Genomic DNA, 17802 nt, shown 5'->3' with positions numbered 1-17802 from the left:
AGAATAATATGGATTTTTTGATCGAATTGGAATTTTACAATGCAAAAATGAAGAATATATATATATATATATTATACATATACTACATATTATATATATATAGAATATATACATACATACATATATACACATTATATATGCAAAAAATATATATATATATTATATTATGAGAATATATATATATATATATATATATATATATATATACACATATTTTCTTGGTTTATATCGTTATATTATATTAACATTAATTAATGTCTTTCTACAATCGTTCTATTCTTTTTCATTAATACGAGAACCTGAAATAAGCAACGGGTGAAATCGTTCGCTTATCTCGTACGTGATAATATCATATATGCATATATACATATACATACACACACACGTACAAATATATATATATTAAAAGGCGTTGTTGCAAGAAGAAAGTTGAAAAAACGTAGGTACGTCTCTCTTTTGCTTCTACAACCAAGAAAGAGGGAAAACGATACTACACGTAGCTCTTGTGTAATCTACGCGTATCCCGTTTCTAAAGTTCTTTCTACCGTTTCTTCGTAGTTTTATCTTCGGTCATACATAATTTACACGACACCCGAGGCTAACGTCATATAAGTCCACCTTGCGTTTTAAAGTCTTTTGCTTTGACTCTATCTTTTTCTTTCTCTCCTCCCTACCACCATTCTCCCTCTCTCTTTCTCTCTCTTTCTCTCTTCACTCTCTCCTCTCTCATTTTCTTTCTCTCTCTCTCTCTCTCTCTCTGTGATACTATTTACTTCTTCCCCCGAGTCGTTTTATCTTCCACTTTTCATTCGTTCGGATTTATTCTCTTATTTATTCTCCTCTGAATACATGGCGAATAATTATTCATGCATAATTAACATATTTCATCGTTCACGTACACGTTTTAAATAAATACGTAGATGTGTATACGTATATCCATATACATCTACTATCCTTCGTCGAAATTGCATAAAGACGTTGAAAGTTCTATTTTCCCAAGGGAAGGGAAGAAAAGAGAATGAAGGGGAGGGGGTGGAAGAGATAGGAGACTCTCGAATATTTTCTTCATCGTATAAGCATCGCATTAAATTTATCCCGTTATATTCTGTAAATTGGGACACAATTTTCTTCTTTCTCTCTCTCTCTTTCTCTTTTTCTCTCTATCTATCCCTTCTTTTCTTTGTCTCTTAGTCTCCCTTTCTTTCTCTCGTCTCTTTTTCTCTTTCATATTATATATATATATATATATATATATATATATATATATATACACGCACACACACATATTATGAAATTTGTAAAGTCGAGTCGACGATATGCTCGGTCGAAAAGCTGCATATTCTTGTATTGCGTTCACCTGTTTATATGTACGCGTATGTCTCTGTATACGTAAGTAGGATGTATCAGACGAGATTCGCTTATGAAAACCATCCGTTCTTCTCTAAATATTTGGGTATTTTCATAAAAGGCGGTAGGAGGGGAGTAGTAGAAAAAGAGATGAAGAGAAAGAGATAGAGATAGATAAATAGATAGATAGATACAGAGAAAGAGAAAGAGAAAGAGAAAGAGAAAGAGCAAAGCAGCGTATTCAAGAATGACAAACGCATATTTCTTCGACGTGGGCGAAAAGAGGAACGTGACTTCGGCCAAGCAGCCGCATAATATGTCGATAAAGTGCGAGAAGGAGCTTTCGTTCTCTCCTGTAACTTCTAACCAGACTCTATCTATACAGATATGTGTGCTCACGTACGCGTCATATATATATATACACACACACACACATACACACACATTCGTATAATATACACACACGTAATATACATAGATATATTTGTGTCTTCAAGACGAAGGAAGAAAAAGGAAAAACGATGAGAAGGGTTTTCCCACTCGAGACGACGAGCGTCGAGTGAACTTGAAAAGCTTTTTGAGATTTGCCTTTTTCCTTTTTTTCTTTTTCTTTCAGTCGCATCTTTTCTTTATTTCTCATCATCTTCTTTTTCTTTTTCTTCTTGTGCTTCTTCGTCTTTTTCTTCTTCTTCTTCTGCTTCTTCTTCTTGTGCCTTTTCGTCTTGTTCTTCTTCTATTGCTTCTTTTCTTTTTCTACTTTTTTTCTTGTACTTCTTTGTATCCTTTGTCTTCTTTTTCTGTTTTTTCCTCTCCTTTTTTTTCTTCTTCTTCTACTTCTTCGTCTTCTTTACTTTCTCTGCTTCCTCGTCTTTTTCTTCTTCTTGTGCTTCTTTGTATTCTTTGTCTTCTTCTTCTTCTTCTTCTTCTTCTTCTTCCTTTACCTCTTCTTTCTCATCTTCTTCTTCTTCTATTTCTTTATCTTCTTCTACTTCTGTTTCTTTGTATTCTTTGTCCTCTTCTTCTTCCTTCAACTCTTCTTCTTCTTCTTCATCTTCCTTTTCTTTTACCTCTTTTTTCTCTTCTTTTACTACTTCGTCTTCTTATCTTTCTTTTATCTTTGCTTCTTCTTCTTCTTTCTTACTCTCTCTCTCTCTCTCTGTCTCAAACGTTACGTCAAAGTATCTCATGACTTAACGTCAAGCTTAAAACATTGGAATATATTTTATTTTAACAATTCATCAATTATCTCCTACTATCTTGCTCAATTACTTTAACGTGACATATTATATCCTTGGACGAAAATTGTGAAACGTTTATTGTACGAGATACGAATATCGATTGTAGAGTTCACGATTTCTTCTTCAAGGAGATAGATCTATGTTATATTGAAGAAGATAGATAGATAGATAAAGAGAGAGAGAGAAAGAGAGAGAGAGAAAGAGAGAGAGGAAAGGAGAATAAATTTGAACACGTTCGATATTGAAAGATTATTAGAAAAACGAAGAGATGAAATTTTATTCGTCGTGTAATATCGATCGTTCTATTATGTTATCCTTGTCTGATGAAGTTTTAGATACTTTAAAATCCTCTTTAATATCCTCCGAATGAGAACCTTCAAACCTTTCGATAGATACCCACATCAAAATTATTACGTGATCGATTCTTTAAAGAAGGTCTATCATTCTCCCTTTTCTTTCTTTTTTCTTTTTTTTTTTTTTCTTTCTCTTCTTTTCGTTATTACTAAGTACAAGGGTTTCCATCGTCGTAGGTTTATGTAAAAATCTTTTCAAAATTTTGTGATCCTTATTTTTATATTCCTTTTTTATTTTTTTTATTTTTTTTTATTTGTCCTCCTACGATATAAGACTTTAATACACGAAGCATGAAATTGTTTTCTTAATTTCGTATTAGTGCCTTTATAGTTTTCTCAAAGGAATACGAAATAAAATCGTTTTTTATATAATCATTTGGGTTACATTTTCTGAGAAAAAAGAAGGAAAGGAAAAGAAAAACTGAAAAAAATCGCTTACCAATTTTTATGGGTCGAGAAGCGCCCTGATTGTACGGAAGCAGCGTTAAGAGAGTTAACACGATGAAAGGTAGAACGTTGCGCTGGTACGAAGCCATAATAGATATAATACTGCCGGTCTGAAAAGAGAGGATATAATTTTATTAAAGCGATTTATTAGTAGAAACGTGGTAGACGCTGAACGCTTTATGGATATTATTTTTAACACCATCGTCATTTAATTTATAGCGACTCTATCAATTTCTCAATTATTGGTCGACGTTTATGCGATTGAAATATTTAATTGGGATGAATTATTATATATATATATATTATGTACATGTATATACATACACACACATATATATATAATGTAATGAATGTTTTTTTTGGGTTTTGTTTCTTTTTAAATTTCTTTTTTATGATGAATACGTTTCAAATAAAATCACGTATTTCCTAAAGAACAAACGATATTTGTTTCACAAATATATTTTCTTCAACAATTTTCTTCGGATTTTTCGAAAAATTTCTACGGGAAATAACGTAAACAACTCAAGATTGATAGCTTCTTGCGGCTTGATTCATCCCGTCAGATATAGCATCGAACACGCAAACCTATCATTCTCGATCTGTTTGCATGTAAATCTTCAAGAAGATCTCAACGATATAAGGTTTTCACTCGTTCAACAAGAGGAACGCTTTTTCCTCCTGCTAGGTCTTTTCCTAAAAAGGATTTGACAAAATTTTAGATCGGTATTTTCCTTCTCTTGAAAGATGTTTATCGTCAATGTTATCTTAACATTAATATATTATTATTATTATTATCATCATTATTATTATTATTATATATACCTCACTATGGATATACGTCATGTTGAAATAAATAAAAACATTCATATCATACAAAAGAAAGAAAGAAAAGATTTGAAAATTCAAAGAACAGTATTTTCCGAGGAAGAATATTTCTTAATAAAAAAGAAAAAAAAAAGAAGAAAGAAAGAACAAATAAAAATTTACACTCATGTTATTATCGATCTTATCCTATCAATTACTATTTATCATTTTTTCTACTCGTATAATGGAATCCACGATTAAATAAATAATTCTTTACATTTAACAGTATCTCGTATAGACACTCGGTTCATCGTCGTTTAAACGTCAATTCTATAGAATGAGTTCTTCAATCTGATCATGAAGTGAACGAACGAACGAACGATTGAACCCGTCTTTTTGATGTCTGTTTGATAAGACGCCAAAGTATATTACCTTAGGACATCCGCACTCACTTTGTTCGTAATCTCAAGGATGAAGACATAGACTATCAAGAGACAGCGAATTGTCAGGGTGTAACGATCGCAGGTCAGGACGATCAAGCTTGCAATTACAAGAGAAGCCCTGCTACACGATTCGCCGTAAACGGACGGAGAGTAAGTACGTTCTCATTCGGTGACATACACTGACATATGTGGGTATACGAATGTATTAGTTTGAATATATAGGAGAGAAACTAACACCGACAAACAAATGTCCACGTGTGTCATAGTGAGCAGCCGTAGGGATGCAATGGCTGATGGCACGATGACATCTCAACTACCCCTTCCAACCCCTCTTTCCCCGGCCCCTTACGCCTTCCACTTTCCTTCCAATCCCCTATCAAGTCTATTTACTCTCTCTCTCTCTCTCTCTCTCTCTCTACTTGTCTGTCTGTCTGTCTCTATCTGTCTGTCTGTCTCTGTCTGTCTGTCTGTCTCTGTCTGTCTCTCTCTCTCTCTCTCTCTTGTTCCTTCTGCTTTCTCTCGTATAGAGCCTTAGTCCGTAGTTCAGTCTAACGCTTGCATCTCGAATATTCGCACGTTCGATGTTCTCAATGATTTATTTGAGAACTTTTTTGTCATCGTTTCTTATCATTCACATTTAATATATTCTTCTTTTTTATTCTCGCGAGAAATATGGATAATATTTTATATATGTGACGTGTGTACAATGATGGTGTTTATATGATAATGTTTTAACAGTGTATCGGATTGATTACAGTGCGACCTTTTATAGAATTCAAGTTTCACTTGTATTTTTCTTCTTTCTTTTTTACTTTTTTTTCCCTTTTTTTTTCTTTTGTTTATTTTCTAAACGTTAATGTCAAAATATAATTTTCTTTTTTTTTCTTTTTTTGTACCTTCATATCCTTTGCAATTAGAAGAGTATCAACTAACGTGGCTCTAATAAATTCCTGGTTACCTTGTATGCATAATAAAATTGTCGAAAACGTCGTTAGAATGATTTTCATCGTGTACAATAGTTTTACGAAACGTCGTTGAAAGACTAACAGGTACACTTTCAAAATTTGCCTCGGTGGTGCTCTTTTAATTAAGGCCTTCGCTAATTAAATTCGTCTCCTAATTAGACGCAAGGAATTCCATTCCACAACTCATCTTAATTTATCAGCTTCGGAGAGTAGCAAGCAGTATGAAGGACAGTTTTATGTAATGGGAGAAAAAAAGAAAATAGAAAAAAAAAAAGAAGTAGGGAATATCAAACGACGTGATCGTTATTTCCAACCGCTTGGAACTTTTTTTTTTTTCTTCGCGAAATGAAAATAAAATATTGACAATGTTAAATCAAAATTTGTTACTTGACACTCTTTCACGTCAGAATTTTCGTTTTTAAATCCTTTTGTTAGACTACACGTCTGATATTACCAGTGAGAACAAATTGACCTGTTAAATCGAACGAAATTTATTTCGATTAAAAATAAAATGGTACGAATGGAAATTGAAAACTTCGAACGAATTAATATAAAAACCAAATATAAAAATCTTATTTTTCGATAGAAAATAATAATAATAATAATAATAATAATAATAATAATCACAATAATACGTAATAATATTCATGAAAATGATATATAATTAAAAAAGACAAAAAATATTAAATGAATAAATAAAAAGAAACAGATTCATGATTTCTTCATAGCTTTGTTACAAAGAAACAAAAGAGAGAAAAAAATAAAAGAAAAAGAAAAGAGAGGAAAAAGAAAGTAATAAATAAATTACTTCTCCTGACGAATTAACTAGTCTTCTCCGGTTAACAGATTAACGACGCAATATCGTGCTATACGAGTGAACCGAGAGTTTTGCATACCGACAGAAAAGAAGAAAGAGAGAGAGAGAGAGAGAGAGAGAGAGAAAGAAAGAGAGAAAGAGAGAAAGGAAGAACGAGTGTGTCATTCAAAAATACTCTAGGGCGAGTAATAACCAGGCAGTAGTCAACGTTGGTTTCCGGATATGCATCAGTGCCACGTTTACGATCATAAATGTCTCTCTTGATAGAGCATCGCTGGAATAAAGCCGGTAATTCCGTTTTCGTACAATATATATGTATATATAAAGTATATATATCTATATGTATATGTATATAACATGCTAACTGGAAAGAGAGATAGATAGATAGATAGATAGATAGATAGATAGATAGATAGATAGAGAGAGAGAGAGAGAGAGAGAGAGAGAGAGAGAGAGAGAGAGAGAGAGAGAGAGAGAGAGAGAGAGGAAATAGCAAGGATTGTTATGCTGCAACTCTCTGAAATCGATATCGAAGTTGCCTCGAACAGTTCTCTCTCTCTCTCTCTCTCTCTCTCTCTCTGTCCCTCTCTCTCTGTCTCTCTCTTTCTCTCTATCACCTCTTGTTAATGAGTCCAATCTCAGAAGGACAACAAAACGATCAAAACTCAGCAATGTTAAAACACTTAATATTTACATTGCTCGATGTTATTTTTCTTCGTGATTGTTTTTAACTTAAAGAGTATATCTCTCTTTCTCTCTTTCTTTCTTTTTATCTTTCTCTCTCTCTTTCTCTCTCTTTCTCTTTCTCTTTCTCTCTCTCTTTCTCTTTCTTTCTTTCTTTCTTCGTTTATTTTCTTTTTTTTCTCTTTCTTTTTTCTTCTTTATCGCCAACGAGGAATATTGAAGTATTAATGAGCATTAATGAGTATCACGATTAATTATTGATGAAACCCGATCGACTTTGAAGAAAAACAATGTAATTTGTTTTTCTTTGACTTTTTAATAAATACCAAGAGACAATGTAATCTATTCGATCGTTAACGATAACGGAAATTACAAGTACGAAGGGAGAATGATCTCTCGTGAAAGGAAAGTTCACGATAGGGTCAATGCGTCGTCGTGGCTCGTATTACGACGCGACGACACGACGACACGACGGTGGTAGCTTCGTTAAGTAAACAAGATCATAAAGTGGAGATAGTTTAATCAAACGAAAACGATCGTTATGTTCTATATACCTAGTACGTGTAAAAATATATACATACATACGTGCGCGTTATCATTCGACTTCGATTAATCATTGATCATTTTCACGTGTGAAAAATAAAACGACTATATCCGTTTGTTCGTTTGTTTTTTTTATCCATGATATTCTTTTACTTTCTCATTTATTTTTCATTCGTTTGTTTTATATTTATCGCCTAACTTTCTCGTCAAGGCGATTACTTTTTCTATTTTCTTTTTTCGTTTCTTTTTTTTTCTTTCTTTCTTTTCTTTTCTTTTCTTTTTTATTAACTAACACTACCGTTTGTTCCTTTACTCGTTACGAGAGTCTGTAAATCATTATCTTTTTTTTTTTGGGAAGATAAAAAATAAAAGAAAGGGCGCGAGAGAGAGTGTGTGTGTGTGTGTGAGAGAGAGAGAGAGAAAATGTGAGAAAGAAAAAGAGAGAGAGAGAGAGATTTCCCGCGCCTTTTTTCTCGTAGCATAATTTCCGTTCGATAACGACCGACGACGGAGTCGTGAGCGAACGAACGAACGAACGAAAGAACGAACGAACGAACGAACGAACGAACGAACGAACGAACGAACGAATGAACGAACGAACGAACGATTCGCCATGTTGGAAAAGAAGGTCAAGATGAGAGAGAAGCCAAACAGGCGTTCGGTGCGACGCGATTTTTATCGGATACAGAAATATCCTCGGCCACTGTACCCTCTCGTCGTGAAGAAATCTGTGTCAATCCTTCTTAATGATCTCCACTCGGCATTCCGAGTGAGAAATCGTAACGATCCGTGAGCGGTGAATTTGTCTAATTGACTTCTCCCCTTCGAAGGAAACGAATAAGAAGATAAGAAAAAGAGAGAGATAGATAGACAAAGATAGATAGATAGATAGAGAAAGAAAGAGAGAGAAAGAGAGAGATATATATTCGGACTCGATAAATTATTTTCTTTTTACTCCCCTCCTCTCTCATTTTTTTTCCTTTTTTTTTCTTTCCTTTTCTTTTCTTTTCTTTCTTTTTTTTTCTTTTTCTTTTTTTTTTTTTTTTTATTGGATACCTTCAACCCTTGGCGAGAGAAGTCATTGACCTCTTCTCCGATGTAGATTTATTGAGAACAGCAATTAACGATAAGTATCGATCGTTAAAATTAACATCGCCTTACGTATTGTATTATATAAAATATATCGTTATCAATTTCGAAGAATGATCGTATTATTTTTGTTTGTTTCTTAGTTTTCTTCTTCTTCTTCTTCTTCTTCTTCTTCTTTCTTTTTGGTTTTTTTATTTTTGCTTGACTGATCTAGTTCTTTCTTTTCCCTCATGAGGTTTATCTTTTCTTTCGTAAGTTCTATGGGTAAGAAAAGAGACTAGATAATAAACAACAGAAATAGAGAACTGGTTATATTTTTATTTTGTATCATTTCTCTTTCTCTCTCTCTCTTTGTTTTTTTCTGTTTCTTATTTCTTTTTTATTCTCGTTATTGTTGTTTTTTTGTTTTTTGAACCAACCGATAATTGCGGACTACCCGCATATTTCACGTGACTCTTCCCTCGAACTCGATGCGTGAGAGTTTTCGGTGTTTTCGCATGTGCTTCACGAAACGTTACACGTGGGTAATAAAAAATGCTTGTGGAGAGGCATCATGGGAAAGGGAGAGCGAATGAACGAGTACGTGAACGAGAGAGAGAGAGAGAGAGAGAGAGAGAGAGAGAGAGAGAGAGAGAGAGAGAGAGAGAGAGAGAAAGAGAGAAAAAGAGAGAGCTGTAACACGGAAAACGCAGTGAACGCAAGGGAATTTCGATGCATTGCGTTACTAGTTCGAACGGTGATTGATACGGAAACATTATACATGCTTCTGACGTTTTGTTTGCAAGCCCCTATTCCACCTCTAGCCATATTAGAAATATAAAAAACATGAGGGAGTATACTCTTTCTCTCTCTCTCTCTGTCTCTCTCTCTCTCTCTCTCTCTCTCTCTCTCTCTCTCTCTCTCTCTCTCTCTCTCTCTCTCGATAGACATATCTTGATCCCTTGATACCAGAGTCACTATGTATTTCAATTTTTATTGGAAATATCCTTTCGTCAAAATATTAATTTATTTTGTTCTCCTCCCTTTTTTATTTTTCTATAATCGTAAAAAGCGTGTAGGATACATACGTCATGCTAATCATGGATTGTTATAATACAACGAAAAGAAATGAAGTTACAATTTTCTTTTTCTGACGATTTTTATATACCAATCGAATAGTGAATTAATTGAAAGAAATAATTCATAGATAATTACGCGAATCTTCAAATTCAATGATTCATTTTTCTTCTTTTCATAATCCCCTTTATCTTTTTACATTCGTTCGTTAAACGGACGTTTCAATGGACATAAACTCTTGTCAAAGTTCTCGATCTTTTTATTTTTATGCGAGCAACGTCTGACATTATCGTCTTTATCAGACGTTTTACAAGTAAGTTTGAATAAGGTACGGCAAAGATATGTGAGAATGGAGAACAAAAGGGTCGAGTTTAAACGCGCGAGAAGTACGATATGAATAGCAGCCCTTACAAATGTATACGTTTGGGTTTTCGTTGAATATGTAACGTTAAATTTGCGTCTGCTTACGGCCAGAGGCTAGCTCGGACGTATTGAATTCCTTGGAAAGTTTAAATTGGTAGTCTATTCCACGGTTCGTGCTACGGTTCGAGAACCGTGGATTTAAATTTCACGGGGACCTCCTAATAAAGAGACAAAGTACTTCTTTCAGAGATCCTCCCTCTCTTTCTCCCTCTCTTTCTCTCTCTCTCTCTCTCCCACTCTTTTTTTTTCTCTCACTTTCCATCGAAAGGTAATCTCAATGTTCCGATAAAATGGATAGTCCTGTTAATTGCACTTTTTCAAACTTCTTTGCATTTTCGAGCCCCGTTCAAAGAAGCCGTATAACGAAAGATTCGAGATAATTATCAATCAAATGATCTATGCATCCAAACGAGAAATTAGTTAATTGCATATTGGCAAAATTTGTTTTGTTTTTTTTTTTTATTTGTTTCTTCCCTTTTTTTTCTTTTTGCAAAATTTTTCATTGTTTCTTTTTCAGATATCTAAAACATTGATATTGTTGTTAAAATGTACGTCGAAAAGAGAAATTATTTAATTGCATATTGTAAAATTTGTTTCTCTTTTCTTTTCTTTTTTTCTTTTTTTCTTTGCGTTCTCCTTTCTCTCTGCTTGGTAAAATTTTAATTATTTTCTTTTTAGATATAAGAAGGTTAATATCGTTGTTATGAATTAACGTGAAGTATCGTATATTTTGTCCTTTTCGAATGTATCTCTCAAAATTCGTATATTCTGCTCTCTCTCTCTCTCTCTCTTTCTCTTTCTTTCTCTCTCCTTCTCTCTTGAGAGGTCAATAACCTCGTTGGCCAGCTTACAATTAATTTCTCCTGGTTTCATCGCTGTATATACTTTTATACTCCTATCCCGAGGACATTCGTACCGGTATCGCTTGAAATTAACATACCGAGGAGGTAGTGGCGAAACGTGCATCGAGATTTTGCATTATCGTGCCAGCAGCCGGACGAACGTTACCCGAACGTTACTAGTTATACGGCTTAATGTCGACCAATTACGAGCGAGAAATTTCAAATACAAAATGTTGCAATATAATACAAATTCGCATATTATATATATAATTCGCATATATATATATATATATATATATATATATATATCAATTAACATTTATTCAACATATCGATTGTAACATCTTGATCGTTTTTAAAAATTATAAATTTTATCAAATATATATATATTTTTTTTTTATAAATATAAGAAAACTTTACAATTTGACCGTGTATTTACATTTTTTAATGGTTCTCTTCCCACCTTTCACTCTCTCTCACACTCTGGATTTTTAAAGAGAAAATAAATTTTTGACTTGACAATCGGACACGTTTCAATGTACCGAAAAAATCACGTTCGTAACACGGTTCCAGGTATCGTCTGTTGACACAAACCAGACGATGAAAATTTATACCACGAAAATAGAGAGAAAATGAAGAGAGAAAATGAAGAGAGAAAATGAAGAGAGAGAGAGAGAGAGAGAGAGAGAGAGAGAGAAAGAGAGAGGAAGAGGGAAGGAAGGAGGGAGAGAGAAAAAAGTAAAAAATATTTAAAAAATCGATCGTACGTGAACGAATGTTTTTCTGCTAAAAATTCTATCATCAAACGGACCAAGTATTTGACCATCATGTGTTTGTCCACTAGTCTAATAAATAAGCGAACGAGTTTTCACTATTTCGTGGAAACCAGCCAAATTTCTCGAATCCTTTTCGAACTACGTGATCGACGCATGTAGGACATCTCTTGTTATTATTAAGCCGTTCCTCGTTCGTTAGAAAATTATTTTACGTTAACTTTTATGGTGATTGTTCTTCATCGATCGTAAAACTCAGACACGTACAATGTTATATATCATTTTTATAGTCTTGTAGTATATTTATAGTTATAGTATAAATATATATATATATAAAATTTACTATATTTATTATATATATTACACACACGCACGCATATATATATATATATATATATATATATATATATATATATATATATTGAGATCTCAAAGTTGATTCTCTCGTGCGGTGGATTATTTAATGGTAAATTGAATTTTTAAAAAGTAAATCAAAAGGTCGAATTTTATGATAAAAATAATTTCATCATGTAATTCACAGGAATCAGGAATAATTTAATTTACAATCGAGAGTTAATCGATTCGATAAATTATAACTGGCAACAGATACTTTTACAGACTGATACACACGTATGATTCTTTAAAAAGAAAATATATAATCAATTTCATACTCCAATTAGAGTAAAATTGTCTAATTAATTAATAACGGTACTTAATTAAAATACTTTACCTCTGCGAAACGCGAAAATTAACATTAATTTTCTATCGAATTATTATTCGCGTAATACTCGAGCTTCCCGAAATTTGATTATGATAAATATTACAAAAAAAAAAAAAAAATAAAAAAGAAATATATATATATATACACACACATATATATATATATATATATACACAAACGTTCATTAAAAACATAATTCTAATTATACCGACATACATAACCTCACAAACCACCTACACACGTTTCGTAAAAATTAGTATTCGTTTAAATATCCGAAGGGCTCGGTAAAAAATGAAGAAAAGAAACGAAAAGAAGAAAAAGAAAAAGAGAGAAAAAAAACAAAAAAAAAAAAAAGCAACAAAAATAAAAACGAAGGGAAAAGAAAGAGAAGCAAAAGAAGAACTGTTGACGAGAGAAAAAAAAGAAAATGGCCGAGGGCTATCGTCAGGGATTTCGCAATTACTACGTCGATGCGCATTATTTACGTATGTACGGGCGTTCATTATCGCTTGGTTTCTCTCTTTCTCTCTCTTTCTTTCGTCTGGTATGGAGTTTCGTGAAGCGTCAACGTGTATATGTCGAGTAAGAGAGATAAAGAACGAGAAAAGCTGAGTGGTAGAGTGGTGGTGGTAGTGGTGGGGGATGTCGAGCGTTTAAAAAAATGTTTCCACAGCATTCAGTCAGTCATGTTGGAGTGCAAACGCTCGCGGCTGTAGTAGCAATAGCACTACTACCACTAGTAGTAGTAGTAGTAGTAGTAGTAATGGCAATAGTAGTAATAGTAGATGATAGTAATAGTAGTAGTAGTAGTAGTAGTAGTAGTAGTAGTAGTAATAGTGGTGGTAGTACAAACACGCACAAAACTTCTCTCTCTTTCTTTCTCTCTCTTTTTTTTCTCTTTCACTCTTTTTTAACGTATGTGCTAGCATGTTAGGTGCGTACCTCGTCAAAAGGGAAAGCTCGCTTGAATTTCGCATGCAAATAAACTCGAAAAAGACCGAGCTAGACACGTCCGCTTTAAGGACACTAAGCATGGCAACGGACTATGCTTGATGTCAAAGAAAAACTGTCTCTTTCTCTCTCTTTCTTTTTCCTTCTATCTTTATCTGTCGTACGTTTAGTATATAACACATATACACATAAAATGCACACGCGAACACGTGCATCTCCGTGATATATCACTATAGGTCACACATTATAGGTGTGAAAACTGACGCATTCGAGGCGTATATCTCATCCCATTTCTTTTTTCTTCTCTTTGTTCTTTTATCTTTTTCCATTTTTTCTTGCGTGTTTCTATTTTTCTCTATTGAAAATAAAAAAATTAAAGTTTTTCTTTTCAATCGTCGAAAAGTATCACGTAACTTGAGTTTCTTTTTCTTTTGATATACGATATACGATATAAGGATATTATATCGTTAAATCTTTTTCAATGATTAGAAATCCGATTATTATTGGAATAGATTTGATAGAAATATATTTCTCAAGTGACGTGTGTATTTTAATACTGTACGTTGTACATTGCAACATATTCGTAAATGTTATTACGTAAACGAAACGTTTCGATACTCTGATATTCCTTTAATAAATCGTTCGCCTACGTATCTATAACTCTATGGATAGAAATCGATACTAATAATTTGGCTGACCTAAACACCTACTTAAAATATACACGCTCCGATTCGTTCGCGAACGATGCGCTTTATTAATCATTTTATAGAATCATTTACTTACAAGATTAATATCCGAACGTCGTTAAAATTTATTTGTTTCTTTTTTCTTTTCTTTTTTTAAATTACATCGTCATAATCATTTTCACCGTTATACATTATTTTATTTCTCTAAGCTCCGTTAAAATTGTTACTTGTGGCGTCTCCTATGTGGTCTGCGATCAGTATTCTCAGAACATAATTAAAATGGATTATAACTCATTCTATACGTTTATAAGCCACGGTGCTCACCATTATCACTGCATATATTTATCATTTATTCGTTATGTTGTTAATATTTAACTAGAAGTTTCGCCAGGGATTATATTCACTTACGCTCGAATGTCTGTATAGTAACTAACCACCTACATACGTGGAGAGATCGCTTAAAGCCAATTTGATATTTCGATTGGGAATAATTCCCAGCTAATCAATTAGCCAATTAATTCATAGCTGTAATTTCGGGATACGGAAAGCATTCTATAATAGAATGCATGCTTCAGTATGTGGATATATTATTACATATTTCGATGGTTATTGTTTATAGAAACGTCAGCTCTGTACATGTTCATGTATTTTGGTTAATGCATACCTATTTTATACGCAAAGTAAAAAAGAAAAGGAAAAAAAAAAAAAACAATAAATTATTTATTTTAAGTATTATTATTATTTATAGAAAAAAAAACACGACGAGAGCAGTTAATTAAAAGGAGCATCGTTAAAATGTCCTTGTTTTTAATTAAGAATCATGGACCCCGTGTGTTCTCTTTCTATTTCACGTGAAACTTTAGATCGAACTCCATTCGAATCGACAAATTCAATTGGCTGCGCTTCGATCTGACTTGAGTATTCACTTTGGTTTTGTTGTTGGGTGATTGTCGAGAAATTGTATATCGTACGATACGTGCTCTCTCGAGAATTTCACAGTATGTATAGATGTTGGTACATAGGTAGATACATAGGACGTGATCGTAAGAATAAGAAAATTTCGCGTTACTATGGTAGTACATACGTAGTACGAAGGAAAATGCATTTTGTTTTGGTACAAATATTTATACGATATAAAAGAAATTTCTTACGAAATGATGTAATCGTGATAGAATTTTTTCTTTCTTCTTCTTCTTCTTTTTTTTTTAAAGACACGATCGTAATAGAAAATTACGATAGAAAGATATTTAAATTCGTAGAGATTAATATCGAGAGTCGAAACGATAATTCTATATACCAGTAAAACATTATTGCTATGATTTCAAACGATACGCGTATCATTTTTCAGTGTATGGATTTCATATTTTCATGATTCGAAATCATTGTTAAAGTTCGAAGGGTTGTAAATATTTATGATCAGATCGTAATCGTCCGATAGGAGTACGATGAATCACGTCGTATAAAATGGTCGATCTCGGACTATCGGACAACACACAAATGGCTCAATGCTATCTAGTCCATTGTGAGCTTTATGGTTCTTTACTTCCAAGCTTCCGTTCTTTTTCCGAAGAGATTCGCACACTTTCACGGATAACGGCCTCGATAGATTACTCCGTGGAACTCGAAACCTTTCGTATCTCTTCCGGAGTTACTTTCACCGAGTGCAAGAGAGTAGAAATGGTTTCTGAAGCATCGAAGATATTAGAAGGGCGTACGTAGCGAAAGGTGAAATTGATTTTCTCAAGCGATAGTCTCATCGCGTCGCACCTGCTAGTGTCCTTTAAAAAGTAGCAAAAGGAAAGAAAAAGAAAGAAAGAAAGAAAGAAAATGAGAAAAATAAAAGAAAAAGATAAAGATTCTCGGCGAAGATTCGAATCGAAATATTATCGAATAATATTTTCTTCTCTTTTTCCACCTTCTCCATCTTTTTTTTCTCCGTCTCCTTTTTCTTTCCTTTTCATAATTAATCTAGACAAATTTTTCAAATAGTTTTAACAGGGAGGAAAATTATTCTCTTTCTTAAATCGGAAATAGAAATGGAGCTTATCCCGATGGATCCTTTTGTCCTTCGTTCGAAATAAACCCGATCCAATTTTCTCACTGAATTCGGCTCGCTTAGTGTCACGTGTTACGAACTGGTACTTAATTACATCCGAATTTAACACAATTAGCGGGGACGCACTCGGTAAAACGGAAACACGAGCTAGCGTTTACATTTGGCTTTCATAGATTCGCGATACGGGAAGTCGCGTTTTGTTCTAGTTCCTGCAAATTCGATCCTGGTAGAGAATAATTATGACATTATGTACGACTTCGTATTATATCGAAGCTAGAATTGTCTGATAAAATAAAGTCTATTTCGTTCGTATTTTTTTTTTTTTCTAACGTCACCAAACCATCTTTTCTAATTGCAACGATTTATATATAGATTTCGATGGGATAAGAAAAACAAAAAAAAAAAAAAAAGAAGAAGGACTCGCGAGAATCACTAAAAATATCACTACGCGCAAACGTTCTATTGAACGAACGAAAATAATGGCGATTCGAACGATACTACTCATACGTTGATCTAATTATGATACTCGAAAGATTAACTCATATCGATTTTAAAAAGAATCGAACAATTATAATTAATTATTTAATACCACTTACCATTGTCAGTATAACTTTCGAGAATAAATGATTTGATTTTCACGAATCATGCGATCGAAATGATCAATAATCGCATAGATTATCGCTCACTGATCTCTTTTCATCACAATTGTTATCTCTATTATAATCCGAGTGGTTTTACTTCTTCTTTTTTTCTTCTTTTTTTTTCTGTTTTCTTCGGCGATTTTACAAACTCGTCGTCACGAAAACGTGATTAACTTTTCTACACGTTGACTTCTTTCTTTTTCTTTGTTTCTTCTTCTTTTTTCTTTTTCTTTTTTTTTTGTCAATTCGTTTTCGACAACGTTGAAACACTCGAATAATTAACGAGAAGTAAATGGCGTTTACTCGTCGCAGTAGTTTCGCTAGGCCGATGGCGACTCTGCCACGCACTGATCTAAATTTGTCGTGGACCAACCTAAATACATTCCATGCCTTCCCTTGGTTGGTTGGTTAGTCGTTCACTCGTTCGTTCGTTCGTTCGTTCGTTCGTTCGTTCGTTCGTTCGTACGTTCGTACGTTCGTACGTTCGTACGTTCGTTCCAACGAGCATGCACGTTCACTCACAAAAAATATAGACGATAATAATTTGTCGAAAGTTGACGATGTGTACGACGTTCATAAACTTTTTTTTTCACTGCTAATTTTCATAGAAAAACTTATCGAAGCTTTAGGTATCCCGAACTCTCTCGATTTCGCTTATTAATTGAATTTCATTATCGCGACGAACCAATTACGGAGCTCGATTGAGAAAATAAAAAAAAGAAAAGGAAGAAGAGGAAAAAGAGAAACTAAATAAAAGGGAAAAAATGAAGAAAGAAACAGAGAAAAGGAAGAAAGAGAGAAAATCAAGAAAATGGAGAAAAGAGAAAAGAGAAATAAAAATGTCACCTTACGACAGGAGAGAGAGACATGTCCAATTACAAGACTATTAAGTATATTTTTGAATTGTCGATGAAACACTTCTC

At 33.3% G+C, this 17802-nt stretch overlaps 1 protein-coding gene across 1 annotated transcript in view; it reads right to left on the bottom strand.

Annotated features, from left to right (window-relative positions):
• LOC127068988 (glutamate receptor ionotropic, kainate 2-like) overlaps positions 1 to 17532 on the bottom strand; it is a 49602-nt gene extending 32070 nt beyond the window's left edge. Inside the window, exons 1-2 of the mRNA XM_051005519.1 lie at positions 16835 to 17532; positions 3378 to 3495 (exon numbers count right to left, since the gene is read on the bottom strand). Of these exons, the coding sequence (XP_050861476.1) occupies positions 3378 to 3495; positions 16835 to 16837 (121 nt within the window). The 5' untranslated portion in view covers positions 16838 to 17532. The remainder of the gene's footprint in view (positions 1 to 3377; positions 3496 to 16834) is intronic.
• Between the last annotated feature and the right edge of the window lie 270 nt (positions 17533 to 17802).

The sequence above is a fragment of the Vespula vulgaris genome, chromosome 14 (genome assembly GCF_905475345.1).
Source record: "Vespula vulgaris chromosome 14, iyVesVulg1.1, whole genome shotgun sequence".
Lineage (NCBI taxonomy): Eukaryota > Metazoa > Arthropoda > Insecta > Hymenoptera > Vespidae > Vespula > Vespula vulgaris.
Note: the sequence above shows the minus strand (reverse complement) of the source record. Positions and strands in the feature narration are given on the sequence as shown.